General features: G+C 54.3%; 2 protein-coding genes across 2 annotated transcripts; one reads left to right on the forward strand and one right to left on the reverse strand.

The window, feature by feature from the left end:
* Positions 1-7,787: 7,787 nt before the first annotated feature.
* BZA05DRAFT_446605 (uncharacterized protein) lies at positions 7,788-8,212 on the reverse strand (the record flags this gene model as incomplete). Its single annotated transcript, XM_051487087.1, has 2 exons — positions 7,788-7,806; positions 7,911-8,212. The coding sequence occupies 2 exons, from the start codon at positions 8,210-8,212 to the stop codon at positions 7,788-7,790; spliced, it is 321 nt and encodes a 106-aa protein (XP_051337757.1).
* A 1,014-nt stretch (positions 8,213-9,226) lies between these two features.
* BZA05DRAFT_94279 (YL1 nuclear protein-domain-containing protein) lies at positions 9,227-11,252 on the forward strand. The gene has a single exon (XM_051488825.1). The coding sequence runs from the start codon at positions 9,318-9,320 to the stop codon at positions 11,097-11,099; it is 1,782 nt and encodes a 593-aa protein (XP_051337758.1). The 5' UTR covers positions 9,227-9,317; the 3' UTR covers positions 11,100-11,252.
* The last annotated feature ends 300 nt before the right edge of the window (positions 11,253-11,552 follow it).

Below are 11,552 nucleotides of genomic sequence, written 5' to 3' on the forward strand. Positions count from 1 at the left end.
CTCACCTAGCAGATTCCGGGCTCTGTCGAAGATAGCGGGATCGGGTTCCAGAGAGCCGATAAAGAAGGGACGTCGTGAGTGGGGCAGCAGGAACGATACGAAACGGCCGCGGCGTAGGCGGAGGGAGGAGTCACAATGGTTGCGGATTGAGCGGGGGATGTGGGAGTGCGACTGCGACTATGTAGATATACACACAGGGCCTTTAACGGTGAATTAAAAGGGTGCTTTTCGTGTGGAATGAAATGCTCCGCCGAATATGAAGAGACAACTTGAAGGTGTCAACGGCAACGCACAAGATGGCACTGCTGCTGAAGAGACCTGGGCCGACGAGAAGAACGGAGAAGGGAGAGGGAGGGAAGAAGGGAGGGAGGAGGGGAGGGGAGAAAAGAGGACGGAGTTGAGGCTGGAGGGGAGGGGAGTAGAGTAAGAGGGGAGGGGGTGGAAGGGGAGGAAGGGAGGGGGAGGGGAGGGGGCCGTCCAGGAGTTCAGGGCCGGCGGAAAGAGATATGGTGGTGGTGGGACGGGGGCGACGGGGATGAACGGCTGCACCGTTTCGGGGTGCCACTGATTGCAGAGTACTGGTACTTGACTTCCACCCGGTCGACATCCCCCTCCCATCCAAGACAAATCATTCGCCTTCTAGAGCATCTCCCCACCCACCGCAAGACCGCCGCTGCGGCCCGCAATGATTGGGTTGCATCCAACCCCCTGCCGAGAGGGAAAGAGACACCAGGCCGAAGAACATCGACGAGAGGTAAGCACAAGCCCGTTGGATTGGGTTGGATTGGATTAGGTTGGGCTGGGTGGAATTGGGTTGGGCAGAATTGGGTTCAGCAGAACGCTGATGTCCGCCTCGCGGGGATGGAAGTGGAGTTGCTTTGCGTGCCCCATGTCCGTGGGATCTGTCTGGTTGCCGATGCACGTCGTCCGCCCGTGTCAGGGCGCAGGGAGCGAGGCAGTGGCGTCGGCGGCACTGTACCTGAATATGTAGAGTACGTACTCCGTTTCCTCTGCGAACGTTTATTCCTTCTGACTTTTCCCGCGTGGCGATCCGGAGACTTTCCGTGCGGAGCAAAGTATATTATTGTGCGGAGTAGGTAAAGCATAGCATTTCACGGTGCGAAGCATAGTTTCCACCCATTTCACGGTAGTATTGCCTTCTACCGTTCGGAATCCAACCCTGACCTGCATAGAGTACAGATCGAAGGTTTGGTCCACCTAACCCTTCTCCACAGCCCCCATTCGAAGCTTCAATACGCATCCAGGGTCTTCCTGTCAAAATTCCGAAAGTTTAGCCACCGGAAAAGGTGCAATGCCCAACCGTCTCGCGCCGAATGGCGTAGCGGAAGCTGTATGTGTCCCTCCGCATCGTACTCGGGAGCCGCTCGGTCGAGTCGTCAAAGCTTGAATATAGTACAATACATAAAGTGTCCCCGCTCCACGGCCGGCCATCCACTACCTCGCATCCGAAAGTTTGACATTTCGATGGGCAGGCTCTGACTCAACCGTGCCGGCAGTGGCCCCATCCGCCCGGCGCCCGCCCACGTGGGGAGTAGTACCTGGAGTTCGAGATGGATGGATGCGCGTATCATGTGTTTGGATGGATGGGTATCCCCAGGGAGGAGAGGAGAGCTCTGCTCCCCAAGCAGAGTACCTCGAACGGTGAAGTACGTACCGCGTACGCACACTTACGCCAGCGCACAGCGACGGGCGAATAAGGCTGCAAGGAGTGCTTCGCAGCCGCTACATACATAGTAGAGTCCTTCTCCAACTGGGATTTCCCATTCACCCACACCCGACCCCGAGCGAACACAGAAGTTCTGGCGTTTCATTGGTAGCCAACTGTGGACGCGGGGATGGTGGCGGTGGTGCAGGAGGTCCTCAGATGTTTCAGGTTTCAACCAGAGGGGAGGGAGGGAGGGCTCATGGAGGGAGTTCCCTCGATTCCTCGAAGCTCCTCCGAACGAAGCGGATAGCCGCATTGCCTGATCCTCGGCTGGCTGGCTGGCTGGCTGGCGGTGTGGCTGCGCACCCAGCGTTCGATCGACCGTTCGTTCGTTCGTTCGCCCAAGCCAGCCAGCCGGATCAAGCCGTCCTAAGTCCTAACCTCTGCTTGAAACGCAAGTGCTCGATCAGCCAGAGTGGCCCCTCGTGTGTTTTAAATAAACAACTGCCCAATCCAATCCCTCAATTAATTGGCTGTAGGCTGTCTGTCCGTATGTAGAGTATGCTGAATGGTAGGTAGAGTAGGTAGCACCGCCCTGGGACGTTTCCCTCCCTTGCCCTTCCTTGCCCCACCCCGTACTCTAGGTACCTAGAGCACCAGTGGTGGTGGTGGGTCGCAAGCCTCGCTTCCACTTGCATGCTCACTCGGCATCGCGAACCGGCAGGTCCCCCGTCCCAGTCCCCGTCCCCTTCCCCGTCCCCCATCCCCCGTCCAGCAAGCAAGCGCCCACTCGCCGCAGGATCCGCAGGGCCCGCCGTGTCTCACAACCTTCCTTGTCGTCGTAAGCTTTCTTTCCCGCACGAATGAACGCAGGCCCGGCCGGTGAGGGTTCCGTAGGTGAGGGCTCCGTAGGTGTTCCGTGAGGCTTCTTGCAGATGGGGGGTTTGTTTTGTTTTGTTTTGTTTTGTTTTTTCGACTGCGAGCGAGCGAGTGAGCCCGTTTGGTGCCTTACATAGAGGTACATAGAGTAGAGTAGAGTAGAGTACTACATGGGGGTTGGCTGACATGCATTTTTTATTCTGAGTGCCCCACGGGCAAGCAGGCAAGCAGGCAAGCATACGCGTCCCAACTCCCCAAGCTCCCAAGTTCCCAACCGTCCAACCGTCCAACCGTCGCGAACTTGGAACTCTAGAGTCTATGTACGTACATAAGGTAGTACGTACCGGCGACCGCTGCTAGTTATGCTAAACTGTCCGCTGCTAAACTGCCCGCGCCGCCGCCGGATCGATCGGTCCGTAAATAGCCTTTTCCCTCCCTCCCTCTAGAGTTTAGATACCTAGGCTCTGAGCCTGAGTCTGAGTCTGAGTCTGAGTCTCTGCACTCTGCAACTATGCACCTCGCAACTCTGCAACTCTGCAGCCGGAAGTCAAAGTTGGAGGTCAAAGTTGGAAGTCAAAGTTGAAAGTCAAAGTTGAAAGCTCCCACCCACAACCACTGCAATCGAGCCGGAAAGTGCCGGCCGAATGCCGCAGTCACGGTGTTCACTCACTATTCGTTAACTTACCCTGAAGTTTGAAGTTTTAACTCTGCGCTGAGCTGATCCGCGCAGGTCACCGGCTGGCACTCGCGACGACTCGAACTGTTCGGGCCAATTTCCAGCGAGCGAGCCGGGAGGATATCTGGGTAAGTATACATATACAGGTAAGTATAGGCTGGATCACCCATGCCCCTGCAGTAAATCATCATGGTCCTACAGTTGGCGAGTAAGCGGAATTGAAGGTGAGGGCTGGAGGCAGATCGGTGGTTTTGATGGTATCGTGTGGGCCCGAACCTGGCGGTTATACAGGTACGTATGCCTCTCGACTTTGGCCCGTACACAAAACATAGGTAGCTCCACACTTCCAGTCTGGTTCGTGTCCTGAACGGAGTACGTACCTGAGTTGCCAAACATAAGGACTTGCCTGAAGACAGAAACCCCGTCTTGAAACTCGAGATGGTCCCAGGAGCTCACCACCATTACCACCATCGCCCCAGAAACGTCTATGTATATCTATATGATTTCGTTGCAATTGGATGGTTCTTGAGATGCTTACTATTCGTAGGGATCCTGCTGATATATGAGGTAGGTAGTACCTACTCTAACCCTGGCGATTTCTCGCGGCAAAATGTGAGCTACTACGGTAATAGAGATGGTGGAGATAGTAGAGATGGTAGAGATGGGAGAGATACAATCCCTACATAAGTACCGAAAGTTTGACTCCGTTCTATAAAGTAGTAAAGTCAAAGACTCAAAGCTTTGCAAGCAATTCGTGGATGGATGGATTTGGAGGCTGATGTCACGTGAGTAGAGTTTCGTCTGATCTGTAGATGCTCAGTGGCAGTACATAGACGGGGTTTTCAACGAGGAGTTACGAGGCAATTAACTAACTGCTATGGGCGAGTGACTTTGATATGTCATAGTAACCCCAGGGCGCCACAATTGACTCCACATTTGCGGCACAGCGGAGCAGGGTTCAGCTTTGAGGACATCGAAACGCCTGGTGCAAAACAATCCGGCCTCGTGTGTATCATAACTACCCTTTGATTACTATTTCGCACCTACCTACTCCAAATAAGTAGGAGGTATGTAGGAAGGTAGGATGTAGGTGGGATGTAGGTAGGATATAGGTAGGATGTAGGTAAGCTCCTTGTCAGGATGGAAATCGGGACTCGGGAGTCCTACGTATGTATGGAAGGTATTTTGCTCAGTCATAACCACGGCTCGAGGATTTTTCGAATAGTGTGTTTCCATATCAAGGTGGAAGTTGGCGCGCCGCCGCCGTGATGGGAGTTCAAGCTGGGACCTTTGTGTACATAATCCCGTCCACGGGCTCACACGTTTTTTCAGGCTCAACTCGTTACTCGATCCCGTTTTCGGGCCGGAGGTCGCAAGCCAGTTCCGAAAACTTTCGTATTTCCGAGAGCCAGTCCGCGAGATGAGCAACAGGCTATTGGGCAATACGGTCAGAGCGAAACCGCGAAGGGCTCTGAGGCTCAGACACGGAATTGCAAATACCTATCGTCATTGAAATTTGGAACAGCTATCGATTGAGGAAGAAGCGATGGCAAAGTGTATTGCTATTCTATCTGAGAGTTAAAGTACAAGAGAATGGTTAAACATTTCCGGTCTTGGTGGGAGCGGTGGGAGCTGTAAGAGTCCCGTCAAAACCAAAATTCAAATAATGACCTTTTCGCCGATTTAAAATTGAAGCTTTAACGATGATACTATGTTAAGTCGCTATACATGGAGGTTCAAACTTCACAGGAATCTTTCGAACGTGTGTATAACTATCCGCGAGACGGATCATCGGCCAGTTGAAGGTACGCCGCAAACGCGTGGCTTATTAGAGTAGCCTTTCCTGATAACGGCGAGAAGCAGACTCAAAACTTCATCAGTAGGTTTGATCCTTTAGAAGGGAAAGGTCAAGAGACGCACATATATATTTCGTCAGTTGGACGAGACTCATCCCCCGGAAAATGAGAACACAAGCGGTACTTCTGATTGACTTTCTCAAGGGATGATATGGCTACTTTCTCCGCCGCCTTCTATTCTTCCCTCCAGAGTCCCTACTAGGTCGGTAGTCCTATGTACGGCTACGGAGAAGCCCAGCCTTCGCACGTTCCAGAGCAATGCGCATCTGAGGTGTGGAAACGACCAGGGCACCAGGGACTGGTAGCTCGATCTCGGATTTATATGTATAAAAGCTCTCGCGACCAGAAAACGTAACCAACGCGGACCAGGTTACCGTCGTAAAACGTCTGGACTGCAGTGCTGGTAGCACATCCCATCAAATCCCAGCAGATGAGCGGGTTTCCGGTGACGGCAACTCTCGACTACCTCTAACTATGCGGCAACACCAATGCGGAGCGCCCCGTCGGAAAGCGCAAATTACTTTTAGACGGCACTCACGGGCAACTGGGACTGGATTCAGTGTTCGCCATAGTCCAGTCCGGACTGCAGTCGGGACTGGTCGGACTGTTAACTTCTAAGATCTGGCCCAGTCCGGTCCCTTGGATGAACTGCGTAAAAGTAGTCCGTCCATCCGTCCTGTCCATGGATTTCGTGGACTGGGTACGGATTGCAATCGACTGCAGTCCGTCCTGTCCTCGGTTTTTTTGGAATAGTCCGTCCGAACACCGCTCCCGGATGGGCTGCCAAGATACAGTCCAATCCAGTCCAAGGCTCGGGACGGAGGGACTGGACGGGATTATGGCGAACACTGACTGGATTTCAGTGGATAGGTACATCCGTGTGGTGGAAGTGTTTGGCGGCATCGTCTGTCACTCGACACTTTGGGGCCTACGTAGCCCGTCAAGTCCTGTCCTGGTCGCCGGAGGACTACCGGTAGTAGGTAGTCCATCCGGTCAACAATACAAATCTCTGCCCGATACTTCGCAGTCCAGTCTACATAGGGCGATGCTGAAGACAATGTAGCGAGGTAGCGCGAGCGGGCTTTTTCGTTCGTACACTGTGTGTACGCATCCTCTGCTCTCCAAACTCCAAGGTACATAGGTAAGTAGCGAAGGTAGCACCCACCCGGCAAGTGCGACAGATCGTGTCGAGCGGAAGGCGGCAACCGGCAGCGGTATATAAAGCAGGACAGTTTCGTAGGGCTGGACGGTATGTACATGTGTAGGGATGTCGGAATGCGGCACCCAATCGGGGACATAATAGGTGGTGCTGAAATATCGGTACTTGTTGGACTTCCCGGTGGCGTTGGGCCTAGGTCTGCATACATAGAATTGAAAAATCCCGTGCATGGTGTTCGTGGTTTTTTCCGCTGACGAGAGGAGGGTTTTCGCGATGAGCGGCGGCGGCGTTGCAACGTTCGGCCAGTATTCTACATAGTCCGGTCCAGTCCGTCCAGAGCCATAGACGGGGCTGGAATACATACATCTAGTCCGTCCGGATGTGTGTGTTGGACGGACCAGTCCAACACACCAGTAAGGTCGAACGGGACGGACTGCAGTCGACTGCAGTCGGCTGCCAAGACTGGTACAAGGCGACAGGAATCACAAGAGAGAAAGCTCCGCGGCGGATTATCGGTGGTTTTAGTGGTTGATGGTTGAGGGACGTATGAGTATAGTAGGCACACTGGATGAAGATGCCGCGGCGTTGCTGGTTCTAGAGTCTAGACGAAGATTGTGGCGTAGCTTTGCTGGTACTGCAGTGGACGAAATTCAACACACGATAGTGGGAGATACTGTCATATTTGATGGGGTAAGTGCTGGGAAGAGTGGCACTTTTTTTTTCAATACCTGACTGCAGTCGACTGCAGTCTAACCCCGTCCAGCAAATCGGCGGACGGGACGGACTACTTTCATCGCATCCTCCAAAAGGCATGGGCGGGACTCGGTCTTGGCAGCCCGGCCCGTCCAGACTGCGGTCCGGACCGGACTATGGAGAACACTGCGTACGGCTCGAGCTAAACAGTACAGATCGTTGGAGGCAAGCGAGATATCTCATCCATCATGCGGTAGTGACATAACCACAGATATCACTCGGCGACTACCCATGCTACCTAGAATGTGGTTCTTTGAGTTTGGATCTTCCGTGCCATTACCGCCCGCGATAGTGTTAGGGCTAACAGTTCTCCATTTGATCAGGCCATTCTCGACAATGGCCGGGAGATCTTCAGACAAAGCCGTTCTATCTCCCCTCGCACCGACTAACCCCCGGTACCGCATGTTTCGAACCAAGCAGTTTGAGAGTGCATATGAATGTCTTCGGGATACCTTAGGCGATATTTACTATAGTAGCAATTCTGCAGCAACGATATTTGAATTCTGAACGCTCCCGGTCGAAGATAGCTCAGGCCCTATGGTCAGCGGTCACGTTTCCGGTTGTAGTCAAGTCACTGTCATATCACTCGCTCGCTTCTCGACCCCCGCTAAAGTTGCAACTCCGCCCAAAGCCAATCTCACTCAGTCTCTCAGAACGTATTATGCATCGAATTAAGTATCGAAAGCCACCCAGTATAAGCCATACGCAAGCCCGCAAGGCGCCAATACTTTCGTTGGTGCATAGTACCAGAACCTCCTCCGAGCTCCCGATATACAAGATACACAAGTACGCATGAGCCTAGACCATGCCGGGCCTCCTACAGATACGGATCGTCAGCTGCCATTTCATTGCATTCCCACCACCACCAGCAGCACTCGCTCCTTTGACCGTGCTGGGTGCAATGCTTATGTATATACATACCTCGTCGAGGGTTGGACCTTGAAGATAGTCGAGGGCTGGACCTCGAAGATAGTCGGCGGCATCCAGGCTGTGGGCGGAGGCGGAATCGCGTAGGCAAGCTGAGCCGGAGCCGGATCCGGAACCACGCAGCTGCAGTTGGTGGAGTCGCTGATGCTGTCGTATTCCATGGTCTCCTCGTAGACAATCGTGTCGCGGACGGCGTTGCGGCAGGTGCGAACGTAGCGGATGGCGGCCCACAGCATGAGGCCCACAGCGATGGTGGTGAAGAGCAGGATGAGGAGGATGCCTTGGTTGGATTTCATGGTCGTGGTTGTTTTTGGGTGGTATATATCGTGAGGGGAGATCGTGGGAGTGTAAAGCGGGATGATGAATGTTGCGGACGGAAGAAGAAGAGTTGTCGATGGGGTGGGATGGGGGAACCTTTGTGTTTGTGGATTCTTGTCCGTGCGGCGTCTTCTGTCGTTCCCCGTCACAGACTTCTACCCAAAGTGTTGGCACTACCGTACCTCCTCTCACTAGCCCTCACCGTTTTCCATTCGAAATATTGACGTTTCCGAGGAATGATCTCCGATAGGGTAGGGCATGAAGTCACACAGCTATCCATCCAGATTTCACGTGCTCATATTCTCAGCGTACACGACAGAAGACAAGCGTGGAAACAACACAACATACTCGCTATCTAGCATAAGTCTCCCGCCGGCAGTCGATACTAGTTAAGGGCGGTGACGAGAGACCTAGCACGTCTCCATGACTCGGTAGTCCGGTTTCCTCGTGGTTTCAAGTTTGCTTCCATCCTCCCCGGACGTCGTGGACGTCGTGGTTTCTTGTCCGCTAGAAGCTTCGATAGCGGCGAGAGATAATAGCCATGTGTTCCTGATATCTGCCAGGCATATCCCACGTTCCAAGCTTCTGTTTCTTGTTTGATCAATAACTACATGACACCCGTCTAGATCATGGCAGTATACCGCATTTCAAGCGATTTTTGGTTTTGATCATCATTGAATTCGACCTTAGTAAATCATGGTAGATTACATATCTGTTTCCACCCAGCTTCCACGAGGTCAATACCGATTCCCCATTGTTCTCCGTCTCGGGTCTGAGTCTTATAGCGGCACCATGCGCAGCGGGCGTCTGGGCGGCTTGTCGTCCACTGGAGGCACTGGTCTGTCAGGCAGTGTCCTCTCTTGAGTTGGTTGAATGTGGAGGCTAGGCGCTTGGGGGCCATCGCTGGAATTGGGTCAGGTCTCGATTGTTTGCTGGTGGTGTTGAGGAGTGATAATGCATGATATTACTACACTCAATGCGTCTGCCAAGCCCCGCGTGAGCACACAACCTGGCAGCTCTAGAGCTTTTCTTTCTCGTCGTTTACACTAACTCGACACACCTCCAACACACAAACGAAGAAAAATGTCGATCGCCTCCTCCCTCGATGACGATGATGACACTCTCTCCTCCGTCCCGCCCTCATCCCCACACTCCCCCGCCTCCCACGCCTCGCATCCACCCTCACAATCCCCAACAACAGCAACACCACACATCTCCCCCGCGGCGCTCCCGGTGCAATCCCTCGTAGCCGGTCGCGAGCGCCGCTCCAACGCCGGAAACCTCCTCGCGAAGCTCCTGACGCAAGAAGCGGACGCGGACGACACGCTCTTCCTCGAGGACGAGGACGACGTCGAGTTCTCTGTCAAAAAGGAGGATCGCGGGGACGACGACGATGTGCTCATGGACAGCAGCAGTGACTCTGACGAGGACGCGGCTGAGGGGGGGGAGGAGGGCGAGGCGGAGGGCGAGCGGGAGATTGTGCTAGCCGAGAAGGAGGCGCGCAAGGCGCGCAAAAGGAAGGCGGACGATGCGTTCATGAAACCCAGGAAGCAGCCGGCGCCGAGGAAGGAGCGCAGAGTTACGATCCGCGAGGGCGTGGCAAGAGTCAGGCTGCAGGATGAGGAGCTGGAGGAGGCTGCAGCGGAGGACGCGGATGAGCTCGGCGATGCGCTTTCCCGCCCGCGGAAGAAGAGTGAGCGCATCTCCTGGGTGCCCGAGTTCGTGGCGACGAGGGCGTCGTCGCGCACGCTATCGCTACAGAACAGGAGCGAGACTATGCGGCGCTTGGAGGAGAGCGAGAAGCGCCGGTTACATACGATCGCGCTGATGGAGCGTGCGGCGGCGAAGAAGGAGAAGGTTCGGCCGAAGCGGGAAATGACACAGGAAGAAAGGTTGGAGGAAGCGAAGATCACGGAACGACGGAATCGCAGGAGTCTCTTTTCTTGGGAGGAGACCGAGAAAGCGAAACTTGAGGAACAGCGGGAGAGATTGGCGGCACTACAGAATAGGAAATTGGCTGGGCCAGTGATTACATATTGGAGTGGGGCGGCGGAGTGGAATGCGGAAACAGGGCGACTGGTCAAGGTTGGGAGAGGGCTGGTGCAGGAAGTTGTCGAGGTTGAGGCGCCGGTGAAAAAGAAGCGGCTGACGAAGAAGGAGAAAGAGGAGAAGGAGAAGGAGAAGGAGAAAGCAAAAGTACAGGCCGGGGACGAGAAAGTTGCAACACGGACTGATGCTACAGCATCGTCCGAAAGTGCAACAAGAATTGATGCTACAACATCGTCCGAAATTGCAACACGGACTGATGCTACAGCACCGTCTGAAAGTGCAACAATAGTGGTGAAGGGTCCATCATCACCGATGACATCAGCACCGCCGATCATAAGGGCGCCCGATCCGGCTGCGAGTACAGTTACGGCAACGTCTACAACTACAATATCCCCGAGAAAGGCCGCCAGTAATTTCCCTGTATTTGTTGACGGCGTTGCCGAAGTTGTTGTTAAAGAAGATCCCGCCCTTCCGGAAGCGGTTCCTTCGGTCCCTTCGATCCCCCCTCTGGAAACAACCACCCCTCTGGAAAAAACCACCTCTCTGGAAACAATCACCCCTCTGGAAACAGCCCCTTCAGTGCCCGATGGTAAGACTCACCAATCATCACCACCACCACCACCGCAAGGGATACCCGGAACTCCACCACCGCCTCCACCACCCAACCAAGTATCGGCGCGCAATTTGATAGTGCTCGAGAACTTTGAGCCCTCAACCGTAAGAGACAAGGCCAGTCTCGTCAAGCTCCTCTGGGGCGAACAGACCAGGCGACTCGGTGCGTTTAGCTCTTCCCTTCTCTTTTTTTCCCATCCATAGTTGCTACTCCGTCTCCAGTGCATCTCCTCGCTCTTTGATCCCTTCCGTGCATCTCCTCACTCTTTGATCCCTTCCGTGCATCTCCTCACTCTTTGATCGGGGCATCCCATCACTCTTTGATTCCCCTTCCATGTCTCATCGCTCTCTGTCCTCACTGTCCTCCTGTTCCTTGCAACACTCCTTCCCATTCTCTCCGTCGCTCTTCTCCCTCATCACTCTTCTTCCTCCATCACTGTGCCCTGCCCACACCCGATGATAGTTGCTGATTCGATATATGATGTGCAGCCACGGCACGCCCCTACTGCTTCATCTCGCAACAGCCCGCAAAGTTCCGCGACCCAGCCACGGGCATGCCGTTCGCCAATCTCCACGCATACCGAGAGATCCGACGGCTACTGCACGGCGAGGTACGGTGGAGCCACCTTCTGGGCGCGTACGTCGGCGAGGCTGGGG

The sequence above is a fragment of the Tricharina praecox genome (assembly GCF_024521635.1).
Source record: "Tricharina praecox strain CBS 144465 chromosome Unknown BZA05scaffold_19, whole genome shotgun sequence".
NCBI lineage: Eukaryota > Fungi > Ascomycota > Pezizomycetes > Pezizales > Pyronemataceae > Tricharina > Tricharina praecox.

Coding starts and splice junctions, on each gene's coding strand:
- BZA05DRAFT_94279 (XM_051488825.1), top strand. CDS start 9,318: ATGTCGATCGCCTCCTCCCTCGATGACGATGATGACACTCTCTCCTCC.